The 19,096-nt window shown below is 37.4% G+C and overlaps 1 protein-coding gene across 2 annotated transcripts; it reads right to left on the reverse strand.

Moving 5' to 3' along the window:
* Positions 1 to 807: 807 nt before the first annotated feature.
* LOC5569694 (transcription factor btd) lies at positions 808 to 18,762 on the reverse strand. 2 transcript variants are annotated; one of them, XM_001658625.2, is made up of 3 exons: positions 17,578 to 18,762; positions 3,977 to 4,323; positions 808 to 3,906 (listed from the first exon to the last, which is right to left on the reverse strand). In XM_001658625.2, the coding sequence occupies exons 1-3, from the start codon at positions 17,650 to 17,652 to the stop codon at positions 2,379 to 2,381; spliced, it is 1,950 nt and encodes a 649-aa protein (XP_001658675.2). In that variant the 5' UTR covers positions 17,653 to 18,762; the 3' UTR covers positions 808 to 2,378. The 2 variants fall into 2 exon arrangements, with proteins under 2 accessions (XP_001658675.2, XP_021699792.1); XM_021844100.1 differs by lacking the exon at positions 17,578 to 18,762 and adding an exon at positions 4,514 to 4,655.
* Positions 18,763 to 19,096: the final 334 nt, after the last annotated feature.

Consider the following 19,096-nt stretch of genomic DNA (forward strand, 5'->3'; position numbering starts at 1 on the left):
TGGTAAATGTTTGCTACAGTACATTTCCCATCCCTGCCCTGATTATACAACTGAGGGCTTATTCACAAATTTCATAACGCTGAAGGGGGTGGGTGGGTGTCCTCGCGATGTTACGACTCATACAAAATTTGTAGAATATTCATACAAAAAGCGTTACGAAGGGGTGGGTGGGTGGGTGTCAAAAATGGTCATTTTCAGCGTAATGAAATAAATGAATGAGCCCTGATCTGGACCGAATCAGATAAATAACAAAAACGTATAGTAACCGTAATGTGGACATAAAATAATACTAAAACATCTTGATCTAAACTATGAACTCACCCGTAATAATATGATACCTCTGTCTGGATCAACATTTTGACCCTTGATTTGGGCTTTCTTTACGCTCGAATATTTTTATCAAATTTGAACGTTAAGCCAACAAAGTGATTAACCCATATAATTACTGATCGTTTTATTCAAAAAGTATAAATAGTAGAACCCAATAACACAACGAAATTCAGCTTCATCAGATGCATAATATGGGGGTGGGAGATGAGTACATAAAAACCAAATGAAGAAAAGTTGACTGCAAAATTTGAGGCCAAAGCACAAATCCTTTCAACATTGATCCACCAACTTGAATGGCATAGGGAAATTGTCATCATCATCTCAAGATAAACGTGTTTTTTCTTTTAATTTTTCAAATGATATTTGAAGTTTGTTTTATTCAAATTGGAATTCATAAATATATATTTATATAACATCGAAGAGATTCTTTTTTTTCATTATCATTATTATTCACTATTTACTTTTTTGAGGTTTTCATAAAACAGCATTTCATTATCGTTCTTCTATCTTAATTTTCGTCATCTTTGTATCATCCACGCTTAAAAGGTACTGTAAACTTACATCGATTTGTTTTGTGATTTGTAGTTTGAGTTTTTGCCTCAATTTTTCTATTCAATGCAATTTCTCCATAAAGTCAAAGTGCGCAGCTTGTTTGCAGACTGCAACAAGCGACGCATTGTGTATAGATTTAATTTGTTTGATTGGAAAGTAGTAAACGTATGCGTATCGTATCTAAAATGGGATGGGACAGTATTTACATTGCGCTTCGAGTCGGGGCTGTCCGAAATCGTCGTCGTCGGTCTCGGACATTGGGACAAATGACTCCGAATCACATTATTGCTTGTTTTGCTTCCAGTACATTCGAACAACAGAGAGCGAAAGAGACAGAGAGTTACGAGAGGTAATCAAAGCTACATACACGGAAATGTACAACGTTTTCCCCCATCCAGCAACTCGAAGAGAATTGGATTGGATTGAGCAAAAACGAAACGCGAGAAAACGGCGGCCGCTACTATGCACTACTTAATTTAAAAATTTATAAATTACTGTACATCAACACGCTCACATGGGTCCAACTCCAACGCCAGAATGGATCTGTTTGCATTACTCTTTATACAATTATTACTCCGGGGGCTCTAGCCTACTAGACACGGAGAGAAAAAGTGGACAAGAACAAATTAATTAGGTTTAGCGGCGGCAGCTACGCTTCAATGAGGAGGTGAAATTGGCGAATAAAAAGATTTTAACCGCTCGCTGGCCCTCAATTTGGTGTTTTTCTCTCGGACTCCGTTTTTTTTCTGTCTTGCACAGAGGACTTTGTTCGGTAGATGGCTGGTTAGTGGTCGCCTGCTTTGTGGCTAACAGTTTTTCTTCTAAAGTGAGAGAGAGCAGCACAAGAGGGAACAAAAAAAAACTACGACAGCACCGCAAGCGGCTGTATGAGATGATTGATGAAAATATAAATAAATTTAATTATATTTTACAATTGCTAATTTCACCGCTTTTAATGGCGCATTCGAGTGTATGGGTTAGCACATCCGCACGTTACGAGTGTGTTTTGTTTTCTCTCACTTCAACGAGGTTTCTCAAGCCACCCTTTTCCTTTTATGAGTATATTATTTTCCACGTCTTTTCGCCCGCTGACAATTGTAGGAACATAAATAAATCATGACATAATTTAATAGTTTTCTGTTTCTTTTCACGTTTGCTTCTCGAACAGAACAAAAAACAACAATATCTAAAGCTTTTGTATTGGCACTCGGGAGAGGGGTTTTTATTTCCTAACCGACTAAAAACACATTTTTCATCGCGCGGTCTTTCGCTCTTAACTTTAAAAAAAGAGGAAAAGTAAGTGTTTAAAAACAAAACATGCCGTGCGGTTCGGTTCGAGCCTACTTGGATGCACAGACAAAAGGAACGTCACAAAAATCTCATATTTTTGACAGGTTGCTTCGACGGACGGCAACAAAGACTGCGTTGTATCTAAAATGCGCGCGCAAAACAATAGGCGCCGCCGCTGCCGCGCCTGACAACTGACAGTTACGCAGTTATTTGAATAGTTCGATCTCCTGTTGGTGGTGGTGTTGCTGCTGTTGTTGTTGCTGACTGAGATGGTGATGGTGATGATGATGGATAGTGTAATTGTTCATCATCATGTTGTACGTGGCGGCGGCCGCTGCTGATGAAGCCGCCGATGATGCCGCCGCTGCGGAGGAGGAGGTACCGTTATTGTTGTTATTGTTCGATTCGTTGACAGATGAACCACCGTGTGATGTTGGATTAACGTCACCGTAAGCACTACTACTGCTACCGCCATTACCGCTACCATGCTGATGCGGGTGGTGATGATGATGGTGGTGACCGGGGTGGTAGGCGGCCGAACCTAGCTTTACGTTCGAATAGGCCGCGTAATTGGACGCTATTTCTGATGGGATGTGGTACACTTGAGCTTGCGAATGAGGTAGTAGATTATTATTGGAGCTACTTCGCTGATGGCCGCTGGCACCGTTGTCGTTGTTCAGTAGACTGTGACTGTTGGTATACTCTTCCAGTTTCACTAGACTATTGCTAACCTCACTACTAGCGTTGTTATTATTTCGTCGATCTATCGAATCACACCCACTGCTACTATTCGTCGAGGTAGAGAACAAATTCGATCGGCTCTGGAAGCCACTATCGCAGTACGGATTATGGAACAAATTTTTACTCGGATTACTCGCTTCTTGTAAAAATGCACTCTGGAAGTACGACGGATGATGATAGTTCATTGCCGATGATTGATAGCCGCCACTCTGGCCGTACTCCCCCATACCCGAAAACAATGTCTTACTCGCGCTTTCATACCCTTTCTCTTGCTTGATCTGAGGCATTCGAATGTTCGCATTGATATCCTCTTGCTGTTCACTGTTCTTCAGTTTCTTCACCTTCGGCACTGTCAACTGTCCTACCTTATCACTGACTTCCAACCGCTTCCCACTGCACTCCACTTTCCCTAACTTCGCATCCTCCTTCTTCATCTTCGCCTCTTCCGCTTTCTCACTTTTCTTGGCGATCTTCTTCGCTTTGTTCTCGTGTGTCTTCACGTGCTTCGCTAGATGATCACTCCTCATAAATTTCTTACTACAAATACTGCACGTGAACCGCTTCTCCCCTGTATGCGTACGGAAATGCCTCTGCAGCTCATCCGACCTCGTAAACCTTTTCCCACAGAACAACCACTTGCACAGAAATGGCCGCTCGCCGGTATGCCACCGAAGATGCGCCTTCAGATGGCTCGTTTTGCCGTAGATCTTCTCGCACCCCGGTATATGACAAATGTGCTGCCGTTTCCCCTTCTCATCCGGACCGACCACCGGTGGCAGACCCGACAGTTCGTTGATACAATTAGGGCAGGTACAACGAGCGCAGCGACGCTGCGCCTGAGTTTGGTGCGAGTAGTCTTCCAGCTTCAACCCATACGCTTCCCCGTGCCATCCCTGGTACATGGACTCCTGCGCGAACCAAGGATTTCCGGCCATGTTGTTGTAGTAGCTGGCCGCCGGATACTGATACGAAGGATAGTGCATCTGCTGCGACCTGTGAAGGAACCAAAGAACATAATCAATTAGGAACCGCCTTAGGAACCTTAACCCCCCATCAAACTCACCTTGCGGTCATCTCCAGGGCTGCCGCCGTGGCAGGACTCTGCTGGACCATGGCGCCGAAGCCGTAGGCAGACGAGGCGGCAACGGCAGCGGCGGCGGCTGCTGCACTGGTCACTGTGTCTGGGCTGGCGGCGTTCGAACCGCCTCCACCGGTCGTACTGAAACTGCTACTGGCCGTGCTAGCTCCGGCACCTCCACCACCAGCTCCCCCTCCTCCGGTTCCGTTCGAGGAGGCAATCGACTGCGTCGGAGAAAGTCCCGCCGAACCGAGCGATGCCACCGAGCCGAGACTGCTGACGGACGGGGGCTGAGGCGGGTACTGATACGGAAGGATGTTGAGAGGTGACAGCTGGAATAGAAAGAGAAGCGGAGGGAAACAAAATGATTAGCGAACGGGTGTTTGATTGTTTGCGAAGGTGTCGGGATTGACGAGCGAAATTTATGGGTACGGATCACGAATTGGAGCAGTGACGAACACCTTTCTGATTGATTTTTACAAGATATCAGCTTATGAAACCAAAATTGCTATGCTTACTTACCGTCGTATACATTATGGCGATAATGTGATGTTTGTCCTCAATTCAAATAGAAAAGTGAGGGCGTTACTCATAAAGAAAAAAACTTCCAAACAAACTCAGACTAAGGGGTGTTACCGTATTCTTCAACTAGAACTTACTGAAAAGCATTGGATCGAAGCAAATTTCGCTTTAAATCATAATCGGCAGGTATCAATACTCGGTGCGGTAGTTATCGAGAAAAATACCCAAGATTCGTGGACTGTTTTGCATTGAAGAGAAAAAAAAGACGCAGGTCAAATAACAAAAAGCTTTGCATTCGACTGATTTTTGGTAGTGCATACCTAAGTATAAAAGAGATGCAACAAACAAAAACAAAGCTTAACAAATTATTTCAGAAATGATTGAATTCAAAATAAATTAAGTTCATGCAAATCATGCAGTGTTGATAGACTCACACTCAAAATCTCAATCAATACGCTCTTCCGTGAGAGCTAACTCATTAGAGATCTGCTTCGCAAATCTCACGCTTGAGATTTTGATGCAAAATCACTCAATCAACTCAAACCGTAAAAAATTATTCAGTCGAAAAACCCGTCAAAAACTCGTGAAACCCGAATGTTGTTGTTTACGTTAGAAAGCATTAACATAATTTTACCAGACTAACAAGAAATTATTGCCGTGTGTGAGTAAACTGTGGAAATATGAGACAATGAGTCAAAAAGGTGAGCCAACTCATCCATGTTTTTTTGACTGTTGAGTTACGTGATCGACAACTCACGCATGAAAAATATCAAGCGTGAGTTATGAGAAATTGAGTTTTTCACAACACTGAAATCATGTAGATGTGTCGATTACTCTAACCCTGATCATTGAAATCAAGTTCAATCTCGGTTTCATCAAGTACATCGTTTTTAAGAAAAGTATGATTGTTCAAAACTTTTGCTTTTAAAGGATCTTGTTTGACATATTATAGTGCTATTACTAGACTCAAATCCACATTTCACATTTCAGACACCTGCCGCTCCCTGATTATCATCAATTTTCATATAAGACATAACATCATAAAGTTCGTCCATCATGCTTTCCTAAGTGGAAAAAATGTTCTTCAGAAATTTGACCAGCTCTTTTTCCAGCTCAAATTTCGGACATTGGTGACTTTTTTGAAAGACTGGTTCAGTTAATTTAGAAGGGATTTCACTACAAATATCTCTATTGATAGATATATGTTTTTTTTTCAACGGATTCTTCAAATACCTTCAGAAAATCCTTAACGTTTATCTTCAAATATTATCACAAGGGATTATTTCTTAAACTGTGAAAAAAGCTTTTTCAAATATTACTCTAATGAAAAATGATTCTCTTAAATGATGAAAAGATTTCTCTTAAATTTCCTTCAATTATTTATATATTGAATTTTTTTAAATTATTTAAAAAAAATCAGTAATGATTTTTTTAGAGAATACCATTTGGAGTTCTTTGGAGTATCAAGTAATGATCGTTTCATATTGAAAGGATTCACTAGATAAGTGCCCTTGAAAATTTGAGATCGGTTTTGATTCATCTTCAGCTTAATATGAGAATTCTCAATGTTTTCTCTATTTTACGTTTTATCAATTTTACCTCAATCGTATGAGCAAATATGTGTAGCTTATCATGGTAGGATGGAGTGAACTCAAATTAACAAAATTTAACTACGTTGTAAAACATCTTTGTATTGGTAATAAATCTACGAGCTATTTAGTGGAATACTTATAAGTAGATGAAAAACCGAATTTAGTACTATACCATCACGATTATTTACAATTGTACTGATGAGTTGGATTAATGGATAACTTTGCAGTCAATAATTTCTCTCGAGGCTGTAGTAGGGTACCAGTCGTATTTAAGATCCTCTAAATTAGTTATTTTGAGTTTTTGTCAAAATATATTAAATACATAGTGTAATCAAATCAACGAATATGCCAACTTGTAGAGAAAAATATCCTCTATGAGATGAAAATGCTCACATGGCCATTTATAGTCGAAAATACATCGGAAATAAGGCAATTGTGAAGCCCCAATACATTTTGAACCCTCAAAAAATATATTCTGGACAACCGAAATTTACATTTGATGGGAGTCGAAGCCTACGATAGTATGCTTGCACATATTCCAATCAATCGATTAACAACCGAAATCCGAAGGAGCTTGACTCTCAGAAATTTGAATAAAATTTTGCTTCTATTCGAAAAAATCTGAATTCAACTTCTGCGTGTAACGTGGTGTAACGGTTGCATGGATGAACTGATCGAATGAAATTAATTTAGGTCAAAATAAAGACACTTTTCACGCACAAACGGTTAATACAAGTGTAAAACAGTTCAAACGAAATTCAAGCTGAGTTGTACTTTTGAATAAAACTGATAAATTTATTGGAAAATGGCTCAGAAGGTCCAAAATATATAGGGGTCCTACTTATATGGTAACCCCATAACCCCCTAACATCTGATGAAATTCCCCGACTTTCCAGGTCAAAAATCAAATTCCCTGACAACTCAAATTTGCGATAGAAAATTGATCAATCGGTCAACACCATCGTGTAATCAATCGATCAAATATTCAGTACGAACGGTTGTCTAGTCCACTAAGTTTGTGCTATTGAAATTTCGTAGTTGTCTTTGATAGATCTCAACCTTGAAATGAAAACTATTCTTTAATGCAAGCCTAGAGAATTCCGATTAGCCGAATGTCGTTCGCCGAGTGCCGATAGGTCGAAACAAGTTGTCAAGGGGCAGATAGGAAATGAACACACACAGTTAAAAATAATGAAGATTACACGTCATGTAAACTTCATTTATGTACTCATAAGATGTCTCGAAAAGGCCTTCTACGTACAATATACGTGCATAAATATATTATGTGATGCATAATAGCATACAACGCGAGTGTAGAAATTTTCTACCGAACTGATCTTATGCGACTTAACTTGTGATAACATATGTTGATTCGACTTACTTTGTACGAACGAAACGAATACGAAACAAAATATACAAATCAACTCAGAAAAAAAGCGTTTTATGCGAGGAAACTCATCAATCTGACGATTTTATCCACCGTGTTTTGCGGGTTGGATGCAATTTGAATGAATAAACGAGTTATTACGTGAACTTTGATGCGACTTATGGTTGTCTGGGATCTACAGAGACTGTTACGCTTCTTCTCAACAAATTCTCCAAAGTTTTTTTTTTCCATCTGGAATACTTTCAGGCACTCCTACAGGGATCTTTCCAAAAATTCTTGTAGAGATTCCTCTACCAATTCTCCCAGAAATTTTTCCAGCGATTTCTCAAAGAATATCTTGAGACATTGTTCCAGTGTTTGCTCCAAAACATTCTCGGGCACTTCAACGTTACTATCTCCAGTAATTTTTTCAAGGGTTACTTTGAAAATGTTCACAAACACTAGCTTAGGACTTCCTTCAGATATTTTTCCACTAATCCTTCAACCGAATTTTTCAGTTGTTACTCTTTCAGGGGTTTTATTCTCCAAGAAACCTGACCAGAATTTCAACGTCATTTCATCCACGGTAACTACTAAGAACTTCTCAAAAAAAAACCTTGAAGGGGTTATTCGAGAAAATCTTCTAAGAATTCCTCAAGTTCGATCCTGTGTTTCATCATTGAGTTCCTCTTATTACTATTTTGTCTAGGAATTTCTCCAGAATTACAACAGTTCTTCCACCCCATCGAATCTCCTACTTCTTGGCATTTACGTCCTCACTGGGACAGAGCCTGCTTCTCAGCGTAGTGTTCTTATGAGTACTTCCACAGTTAATAATTGCGACCCCGGGAATCGAACCTAGACACCTTCAGCATGGCTTTGCTTTGTAGCCGCGGACTCTAACCACTCGGCTGAGGAAGGCCCCTTTGAGCAGCCACAATCCCATCGAATCTACAAAAGTTTAATCATAAGTTTCCATTCAAATCAACACTGCAGCATTTTTTTTTTCAGAAAACACATTTTTTGAAGGATTCTGCTCGTTTCTTTTTTCAAAGATTTCTAAAGTTCCATCAGAGATTACTTTAAAATTTGCTCACTCTCTTTTTTTTTAATTCTCTGGAAAATTTAATTTACATTTTCATGGAGAAATGCCTAGATAACATCCTAGAATAGTAGTTGAGAAAATATTTAAAGACTTCCTTGAGAAATCTTAAAGAATTACTGTAGGAAATCCTAAAGAAATCTCAGAGTAATTTCAGGAGATATCCTTAAGTTCCTGGAGGCATCCTTGGATAAACTTCTGGTTAAATTTTTGAAGAAGTTGTAAACGAAAGTTTTGGAGGATGTCCTATGAAAATCTATGGAAGAATCACCGGGTAAAATCCTGGAGAACTTAGGGTTTTTATGAAAAATATCTGAAAGAATCTTGAAAGAAATTCCTGATGATCTCAGAGTTAATTTCTGTGGTTATATTTGGCAAAACCCACGTTGTGTTCTTGAGATATCCAAAACAAAATTATTTGATGAATTCCTTAGGAAAGTTCTCGAAGGGATTCCAAGGGAAATAATCACTAAATGAACTCCTGAAGAAATATAACAGATGAGCTAGCCTCCGGCTGCAAATGTCTCAAATACAAAAATCTACCCATCTATCCTTAAGTAAGAAAATCTTTCGAGTAGGTAATATCCGAACTTTTGGGCAAATACTTAAAATAATTTCTGATAAAATTCTTTGGGAAAATCATTGAAAATGCATATAAATACGAGCAGTATTAGGTATTTGTCGTAATATCACCAGAAATTACTAAAATAGGACTTTTAAAAAATATGACTTTAACTTCCATTTTATAAAAAATTTGGTTGAAATTTCACGATAAAATTAGGGTTTAATCTATTTTTTAAACATGCTTACAGTCTCCATGCGAAATTCTTGGCTTCTCTTATATGGCAAAATACAATACTTTTCTAAATCAACGAAAAATAACTTCTGAGCATCGGAAGTATTATGAACTTTGTTGATAAGTACTGTTATACACATGAAGTTTGAGTTCTGAGGCAAATTAAGCAAATAAATTGCCATGCAAGCTGGCTGAAATAGTCAAATTTAGCATATCTCAAAAATTTAAACATGTTTAAAGAAATATCGTAAGCTAATTTTTGAATCTGATGATATGGGGTACCATTGATCACACATGTAAACAACGTTCGGTAATATTGAAAATGTCGTTACTTACTTAAATCATATCCCCTGAAGACGAATAATAATGCCAAACTTTTGCAAGTCATTTAATTTTGAGTTATTTTAAAATTGAAGGCACCTTGAACTTCGAAATACGCCTGAATGTAGGCAATTTCATAAGCAAATTCTAAATTCCTAATAATAATTCATTGATGTTTTAGTAACATTCATATTTTCCTTGCTTATATCGTTTGCAGAACACTTGTAAGACATGAATCTTTGGTAGTGTTTTTAATGTTAGAGCTCAGTGTTTTGAAAAGTTGACAAATTTACAGATGAACTCAACGCAATTTTTGCAAAAGCCTCAATTTTCATTGGCTCATCAATATAAGAAATAAAAGCGCTATACAGGCTTTAAAAATGTCCCATCAATAAATTGTAATTCGAACGTTTTACGAGATGAGTCATTCCGATCAATGTTACCCCGCTACTGATCAATGTGACCCCAGATCACGGTGCAAACTTTTGGCATTTTCCGATTTGTTTACCGGGATTGGCGCTTTTAAACACTCAGAAAATCTGATTTTTCTAAAAGATCTTATTCACATTTAACTGAATGTCAGCTTCATTATCCCGTCGTAATTTAGCTCAAAGTGATCGCAACGCGGAAACTACTAATACTATGTCAAATATCGTGAAGAATCGAAAAAAAATAGTTTGATGACCTCATACCCATCTATCCCTAATTTCCCGATTGTATTTGGTTTGGATATGCTTTGGAGTTTTACAGGAACAAATAACTATTCAAAGCCAAAACAATCTAAGAAAGTGAGTTGAAGAATATCAACTGAAAACATGGTTCATTATCCTGCTCTATTGTACCCCGTTTGGCATAAGGCCGATTGGCATAATGATCGTTTGGCATAATGACCATTTGGCATAATGAGTGATTTTAAATGATCAGACAGCATATGATATATAATTAGTGATTTCTTCTGCAACTTTGAAAATTAACACAGATTTTTTCTTGAATATCATCATTTTTCGTTCCTTTTATCGAGATTGGCACCACTGAGTCCATAGTAAAAAACTGACTGTTTTAGCAGACTAGAGCACAAGGCAGTGACAAAAATTGCCAAACGCAATTTTGGTTGTGTTTACATCGTAATGTTTTAACTTAACCAAACTCCAAAAATTCTTACAACAATCAATTTAAAAAAAATAATGACAAGATCCTGAGAAGAGTTCTTAATTCTTATAACATTTCATTTTCAAGAAAAACAATTTGATTGAAAGCAGGTTTATGTATGATTAAAATATTCACAAACAGATGTTCAGTAATTATTAAAAAGCATAACTTGATAAAAGTACATAACACTTGATGGGACAAAATTTATATGCAAAATAGTTCTATTCGTATGGAAGCAGATGCAGGGTGGCCACCAAATTTCGATTTTGAAATTCCCGCTTTTTTCCCGGTTTTCCCGGTAAATTTCACATAATTTTCCCGGTTTTTAATCCATTTTTTCCAACGACTTTAATTGACTTTTCCTACATCAAAAATCGTTTCTTTGAAAACCACTTCTTTTTTTAAATCGGTTTAATTTTTTTTAGTTGTTTTTCCATAGTATTTGATTGTTTATCAATAGTTTCACTGTTGGACCAATATGTTGACTATTTGATTGATCTAATGTATATAGAATCTTATTCTGAAAACTATGGCATAGTATAGTATTCATATGAATCGATTTGTCTATCTATCATGGGAAAGAGATGGTTAATTGTGCTAATAAAACAGATCCTATTCTTGATACGACAGGGGTTTAATTTGAATGCTATTTGAACCATGTCTACCAACAATATGCCCTTTAAGCCATACTTCAAATTTTCAAGCTCAAGTTTAAAGATCTAGAGAACATGACCACCGTTCGCGTTGAAAATTTGTTGGATTGGTTGCATTATGGTGATGAATAAACGATCAAAATTTCAGCTCAGAGCTCGGTTTGGTTCTCAAGACTCGTGCTCTTGAAATTTCGAGACGACTTGGCTTTGGTTTATAATCATCCTAAGTGCATCTTAAGCTGGATGTCAGATAATTTGGCCGACAAAAGCCCCAGGTGCCTAAATAAATCATCAAGATGCCCAAGTGGTTCTTTACCGCAATTGAAATTATTTTAATTCTTAATCTTTTGATTTTTCTTCATATAAATAAAGAGTTCTTTGAAGCAAATAAGTTCAAGATACGAATGAAACAAGGCCACACATGTAGAAGCACTTAACTTAGGGCTCACTCACAATTTCAATGAAACGAAAATTATCATTTTTATCATCCACCCACCCCCTCTTAATGCTTATTGTGTGGATATTCTACATTATTTATATGAGCTGTAACAGTTTGATCGTTATTAAAATCGGAAATGAGCCCTTATTCAAAACTTTGTCGATTAGATAACTAGTGACATATTAAGAGCTTTTATAAATAAAGGCTTGTTTTCAAGATAAGTTGTGCTATTCAGCCAGTACAGAAGAGTGCTAAACCAATCTGCAATAAGTAATTAAACTTTGATACAAAAAGTGGCGTGAAAAAAATTAGAGAAAAGTTCAAAAAATATCATCCCTGACAGTGCGAGAACGAAATTTCAAAAAAATATTTCAAAACATTGTGAAAGATTTTAAAAAAATATGGTGTAGCATGGAAGAAATTAAATCATTTCTGTTTAAAAGATATTTTTTCAAAATTGCGGATGCCTCATTGCAATATCATTAAACATAACTACTTTCCATAACTTATTTTGGAGGTTGGTTTGTAGATCACAGCTTAAAGATGTTCGTTCAAAACTATTTTCCCGGTGATCTTCTCAAATTCCCGGTTTTTCCCGTCTTTTTCCCGGTGATTTCAAATTCCTGTCTTTTTCCCGCTTTTCCCGTTTTTCCCGGTTCGGGGGCCACCCTGAGATGGTTTTGTTTAAACTGTTGATTTGATGCCAACAAACAGTACATTTTGAAAAGCAAATATATCTGTCCAAATTCAAAATATTTTGAATGCCTATTTTTGATTTAAATTTTTTAACAAATTTTGAGATTGAAAAAATATTTTTTCGAACATGTCTAGAAACAAAATCCTGTGTTTGTAAAAAATAAATGTTTGTTGCAATATAGGCAGGACTCAAAGCAATGATTATTCTAACAGAAAGACTTGAAAAAATGAATCAAACAGCAAAATATAAAAATATAAGGTTTTACAAAATATTGCCTTATAACAATCAAACTCTGGAACAGTCTATATTTAAAAGAAGGAATAATTAATGAATAAAACAGTAGAAGATTGGAAGCCAAAAACAATTGCAACGTAAGGAATCGGAAGAAAAGCAAAAACTGCGCTCAGTATCGTCTGAGTAACGGCAGCAATCGATTTCTCTTATTTGATTTTTCTTGTTGCTGATAAATTGGGCCGATTAATATATTCGTTTGTCAGCCTTATTTCAGTATGAAGTTCAACATCAGCTTTGAAACCAAGAACTATCGGAAAATATAGCTCCAAAAAAGCATGTGTTTAAAGAGGGTAAATTTAATTTAAATTTAACTCAAGAGCGGTCGCGCATTCAACCATCGCCAGCGCCACCTCGCTTGAGCTGTGTATGAAAACCGAGCTTTTTTCAAGGCGCGTGTACTCAGTACACGCATGCGACCGATCTAATGAAATTTCCAGTTGCAATAACTATAATTGTTGTCATATAAATCAAAAACTTCAGAGCCAAAAGTTATGCCGATAACGCAATTCAAATCAATAATTTCAATTTGAAAGGAGAGCCTGTGGGTAAATAATTATATAGGGTAGGTGTACCAGTTATGGACACAATGGTTCCATATTTCGCCATACGTGATAATTCGATTGTCATCAAATTTTTAATAATTGTGTGTGTTTAAGGAGTTTGATATCAAATATATCTTGATGTTAAAACGTTCAAAAAAATTTGAAACATGAAAGTTTTCTTACAGGATGGGCAGTGAGTTGGATTCGACCGATGAAGTGTTACAACGGATGATAGTGCTATGCTTCCCGGGAAGTATTTTAAAGAAAATTGATAGTTTGTCTGGTGATACAGTGCATTGAACATTTTGTGTTACACCAAATTATGCCTTCAGAGAAGATGCATATAAAAAATCAAGTGATAGGAACAAAAAGTTAACCTAGTACTAAACATTATAATAAAATTAATTGTGGTGGGGTATTGAGGAAGAATCATCGATTTTATCAGAATTTGTGTGTGACACGTGGTTATATGTTGACTGATAACTTTGTACGACAAAGATGACAAATTATTTAGAAAAACAGTGAAAAGTGATAACATAAACTTGTCAGCTACCTTTTATAAAAAAAAAACAGTTTTACAAACTACTGTTCTATATTTTTTTATATTGGGCATGCATAATTGCAGTTGAATCATGGAAACAGTTCCACTACGTTTAATCATCCTGTTTCGTCATGAAATAAATAATGATTTGTTAGAATCTCTGACTTCCACGGGAGAGAGGTCAGAAAAAGTTTTCTTCTCGTTTCAGAGAGAGTGATGGCGCTTAAGCCTAGGCTTTAAAGCCAGGACATGAGGGAGAAATATCAGTGTCCCATCCCAGGAAATGTAAAAGGACTACAAACGGAGTGTGCATCAACATTCTTAGCAAAGCCATTTCCAACGATCCAATCTTTATCCCTGAATTGGAACGGTTGGTACGGTTGTCCCCGTTTCTTCCTCAAGAAAGTCGTCGATTCATGTTATTTATGTTATAATCTAATTGCCGTAAATGTTTGAACTATCTTAAAACCCAAGTCTGCATCTTGGACCAAAATGGCCACATTTTAATATCTGTATCATATTCCAGATATGCTACAAATATTAATTCTGGCAAGAAAGTACCGGAAGATGTTCCGGTATTTCCAGGATGCTTTTCATTATTGGCTGTGTAAGCACTTAGAATAGAATAGAACTAGGATGGTCAGTGAGAAATTAATTTGAAGTTCTATGTTTTCTCCTGTTTGTTTCTCTTAACGGTATTTCCCGTTTTAATTTACGATTTTTTCTACCGTTTCAAACGACTTCAAGTGCAGTTTTTTTTTGTCATACACCAAAGCAGTCCTATTAGGATTAAATGGAATTCAGATTTTTTGCCACGTATTAAAATTTTGTAGATCAAATTTCAGTCGTGGATTTTTTATGGAAATGTCTAGAGTGAAACAAGTTTGACCATTGTTCCTATGATAGGATCGAAACAATCTAAAATGAATCATAGTTTTGGTTTTAAACAAACTCACAGGCTTGATAGACTTTCAAACGAGTTTATCAATTGTCATACATTTCCCGATCAAAAAAAATAAGGTTTGCTACTGTATTACTACGAACTGTATATTTTTGAAAAGATAGATAAACTTTCCCATAAATTGATTCCGAAAAATGATTGGAATAATATTATCCCAAGGAAACCAAAAACATAGCAATAAAGAACAGAATTATTAAGTAAAGAGGCTTTTAACTAGAATGCATAGAAAGTTGTGAATGCAATCAATAAGAGCTTTGCAGTTTTCTTACGGTGAATTGATTTTTTTTGCTTTTTCCCAATTTCCCGATGCGTGAGTCACCTTGACGTTAGAATTTTGATTTTGTTTTAAGTTTAGAAAAAAAAAACAGACTTTAAACATTATTCAAGCGTTATTGACATTTTTTCGTGTCAATAATGTTTGCAATAAATAAATAAATCACTCAAATATGTATCAAAACCACTCTTTGAGTAAATCTTATATGATAAAGGCTGGCACATCTTGAACTACTTTTGATACAAGTGGCCTTTTTAAGAAATTAACTGTTCTATCTTAAACAATGTATAATACTGAAGGCATGCTAGAAACTTCGGTACAAAAAAATGCATTAAGCTTGAAGAACAAATATCTTGACTATTGCTAATTATGTTTCGATACATTGCCCATAATAGCAAAACTGTCCCATATGGAAGTAGTAGGTATAGAGAAAATAATGGTTAAAAATCAATAATGCTATTTCATCCCATATCTACATATCTGCATGCCATATCAATTCAACATCACCGCATAGATTGTTCATTTTGCCACTAATGATCAGCAACAATATATAAATTGAGCATAATATACTTTTTGTCACAGTAAATGTTTTTGTCATGTAAACTTCATTTATGCGATGTAAACATGATGTCATGTAAATTTAAGTCTTGAATCATGTAAATTTATGTTATATGTCATGTAATCACACAGAATCCTGCTGAATTACATGACATATAATTGAAGTTTTCATGGCATATCATGTAAATATCCATTATATACCACGCTCCAATTATGTGCATTATATGTCTCAGAAATTTACACGTTTCGTTCGAACTGTGTAGTTACTATTGGAGTTAAAAGTTCATATAAAAACTGTTGTGCCTTTCTTTTCAAATATAAATCTACATTGACTTCATGTTTTTGCTCAAACAAAGTTTGTTAATAGCACAGTGTAATTTTTGTAATATCATAAGTTTTGTTATATTATACATGGAATAGCTAGACTATGTATTTCATTTTTGCAGTGAATCATTACATACACTCGACAACAATCTAGGGGCCTTCATAAGCCGAGTGGTTAGGGTTCGTGGCTACCAAGCAAAGCCATGCTAAAGGTGTCTGGGTTCGAATCCCGGTCGGTCCAGGATCTTTCCGTAATGGAAATTTCTCTGACCTTCCTGGGCATATAGTATCATCGTACCTGCCACACGATATACGAATGCGAAAAATTGCAACATTGGCAGAGAAAGCTCTCAGTTAATAACTGTGGAAGTGCTCATAAGAACACTAAGCTGAGTGGCCGCTTCTGTCCCAGTGGGGACGTTAATGCCAAGAAGATGAAGAACACTCGATAACACTCCCATTTTTCCACATGACTTGCTACTGTTGAAGCTACTTATAGCGATCTAAACAGCTGAAATTTGAGCAACAATTTGTTAATATACTTAAATTTAGTCTGCAGTGAATTCAATCAAAAATATTCATTTTGAAAATCAAAATGTTGAAAAATCGGGCCAAATGTATACTTACACGATTTAAGGTTATTAAAAGATCACCACTTAAATGCAGGTTGTAGATCCAATCGTATACATACTATTGAAAATTGAATTTTGAAATGTTCTATATATTGTATGTACACCCAAAATTTCGAGATATTGATTACAAACTATTTGTATTGTATAAATAAACATGAATAATTAAGCCTTCATGACCGACTTATAAAGTTTCTAGTGTTTTAAAGTTCCAATGATAATTAACCAAATGTTAAAAAAGTTTCGTTCATTAATTTCTGTTAAGCTTCATTGATTTCTGTTAAGCGTGAATTTTGCTCTTGAAGATGATTTTCTAAGACAAAAAAAATCAAAAGCATTATTTGTATGACGTGTGTTAAATAAACTATACAAACACACATATATTTGATATTGATAGTTTAGATAAGTTATCCTCAACTCAGGAAAACTATCAACATCAAACATATGTTTTGAAATCATAACTTAAATGATATTCGTGTTTTGAACGTGCGATGCCTTCAATACCTCACTAATGGAAAGGCTTCACCATTAGCACAAGGCTATCCTACCCACAAATTACTAACGGTCGCTCCATTCATAACAACAAAAGACCTGGATAGGTAGGTGCTATTCAGGTGTCATGCTGAACACAGACCCAAGAGGTACGACATCCCTCCAGGTAATCCCCTCTGATTGGATTTTACCGCCTTCGATTGTCCCGGACTTTACGCCATCCAAGCTACTTAAGTAGAGCACGTATCCCGGATGAAAAATTTGTCCATCTGTGAGTGACGACCGTTAATCGTCGTAGGACTCGAATGTTCTATCACCTATATAGTCTACTAACCTGAGTCTGATGGCTGCTATTGTTCCACTGATGATGATTATGATACTGGGTCATGAAACTCGGTGAGGCCATCATCTTGAGGACTCACACGGGATGCCCCTTTCCTATGGGGATGTTCTGCTTCCGGCGCTAACTGCAATTGGAGTTATTCCTGGTCCAAACCACTCTTCGTCAAAGGGTAATCGATGTTCATCTCCCTATCGCTCAACACACACCACTAAGCTCTTGGTACGGCTTAAGTATCACTTTAATCCAAGCCCGCTTGCTCATTTAATCTCATTAATTACGGATATTTCCACGCACCACATTTTCCGCAACCTTAAAACACACGATTTGCACAGTGGGTCAAAAGCGGTTCGCACATTGGTCAAAAAGCACACTGATTTGTACACGTCACGAGGCAGATGAGGGCGTAAAACAAAGGGCCTTCATACAAAGCACGTAAAACACACCAAAATCTCCGGGATTAGCACTATGTAATTCTACCCGGGGCCGGATAATCGACTCCGTCCGTCTGTCCGCCCGAGCGCCGTCGTATTCTCGTTGGTCCGTGGATTGGCGCGCGCGGTGTTCAATTTTTCTTCGCCAGGGATAACCACCAAAATTGGACGGTCCAGATCGCGGTTTTACTCCAGCATCCGAGCGTTGTGTTGTATAGGCTTGCTGCTGCTGTTGCTGCTGCTTGCTACGGCTGCCGAGATGCTCTTGATGAGAGAAGCAGAAATTAAACTCTAAACACTATTATTAAGTCCTCTTCTCACTGGCGTTCATTAGGTCCCGGGACTTGGAACGGGGCAAACACAGAGGCAGGGTTGGCTCGAGCTGCAGTAGAAAGGGTGAGAGCGAGAGAGGCGAGGATACGCGCTGCGGCGAAGGCCCCCGAAATATCGATTCGCACACTCTCGCGCAATGCTGCTGCACTCTAGAGGGAGCCGAAGCGCACCCGAACGCGTCATACACACCTATACACTCGCGAATGCCTTCCCGACGAACGCTCTCTTCTTCAACCGATAGCACCTTCCAGTCTCTTACCCGAAGCACGTCGTTCTCGTTCGTTCGTAACGTGGTGCGCCTGCCGCCGATATGCCTTCGAAAGCCCAACTGAACGCGAAACGAAGAAAAAACTTATAATTATAGGTTACAGATTGTACTTTTTTCCCTTCTCATCCGGCAGACGAATTTCAACTGAGATCAATTTTTGATTTTATTTTATTTTCCTAAAAAAACACTACAATCCCGCTTGCAGCGCTGAGGCCGTCCCTTTCCTTCCTACCCATCGTGTCATCGATGACCTTCGCATCTCTCATTCCCGCCTACGGCAGGTATACGCCGCTCGTAGACTACCCTCGTTCGGGACGCGGGACGAAGCAGAAGGTGACGATGATTCGGTACTTTTTCAGTGGCCTAGCACTCACACCGACAAATCTCAGCACTACCGCACACACTTGCAACCAAGTACAAGAAGGATCATCACTCGTCTACAATAGTCACGTTTACGTACCCCCGAATACCGCCAACT

This window comes from Aedes aegypti, chromosome 1 (genome assembly GCF_002204515.2).
Source record: "Aedes aegypti strain LVP_AGWG chromosome 1, AaegL5.0 Primary Assembly, whole genome shotgun sequence".
Lineage (NCBI taxonomy): Eukaryota > Metazoa > Arthropoda > Insecta > Diptera > Culicidae > Aedes > Aedes aegypti.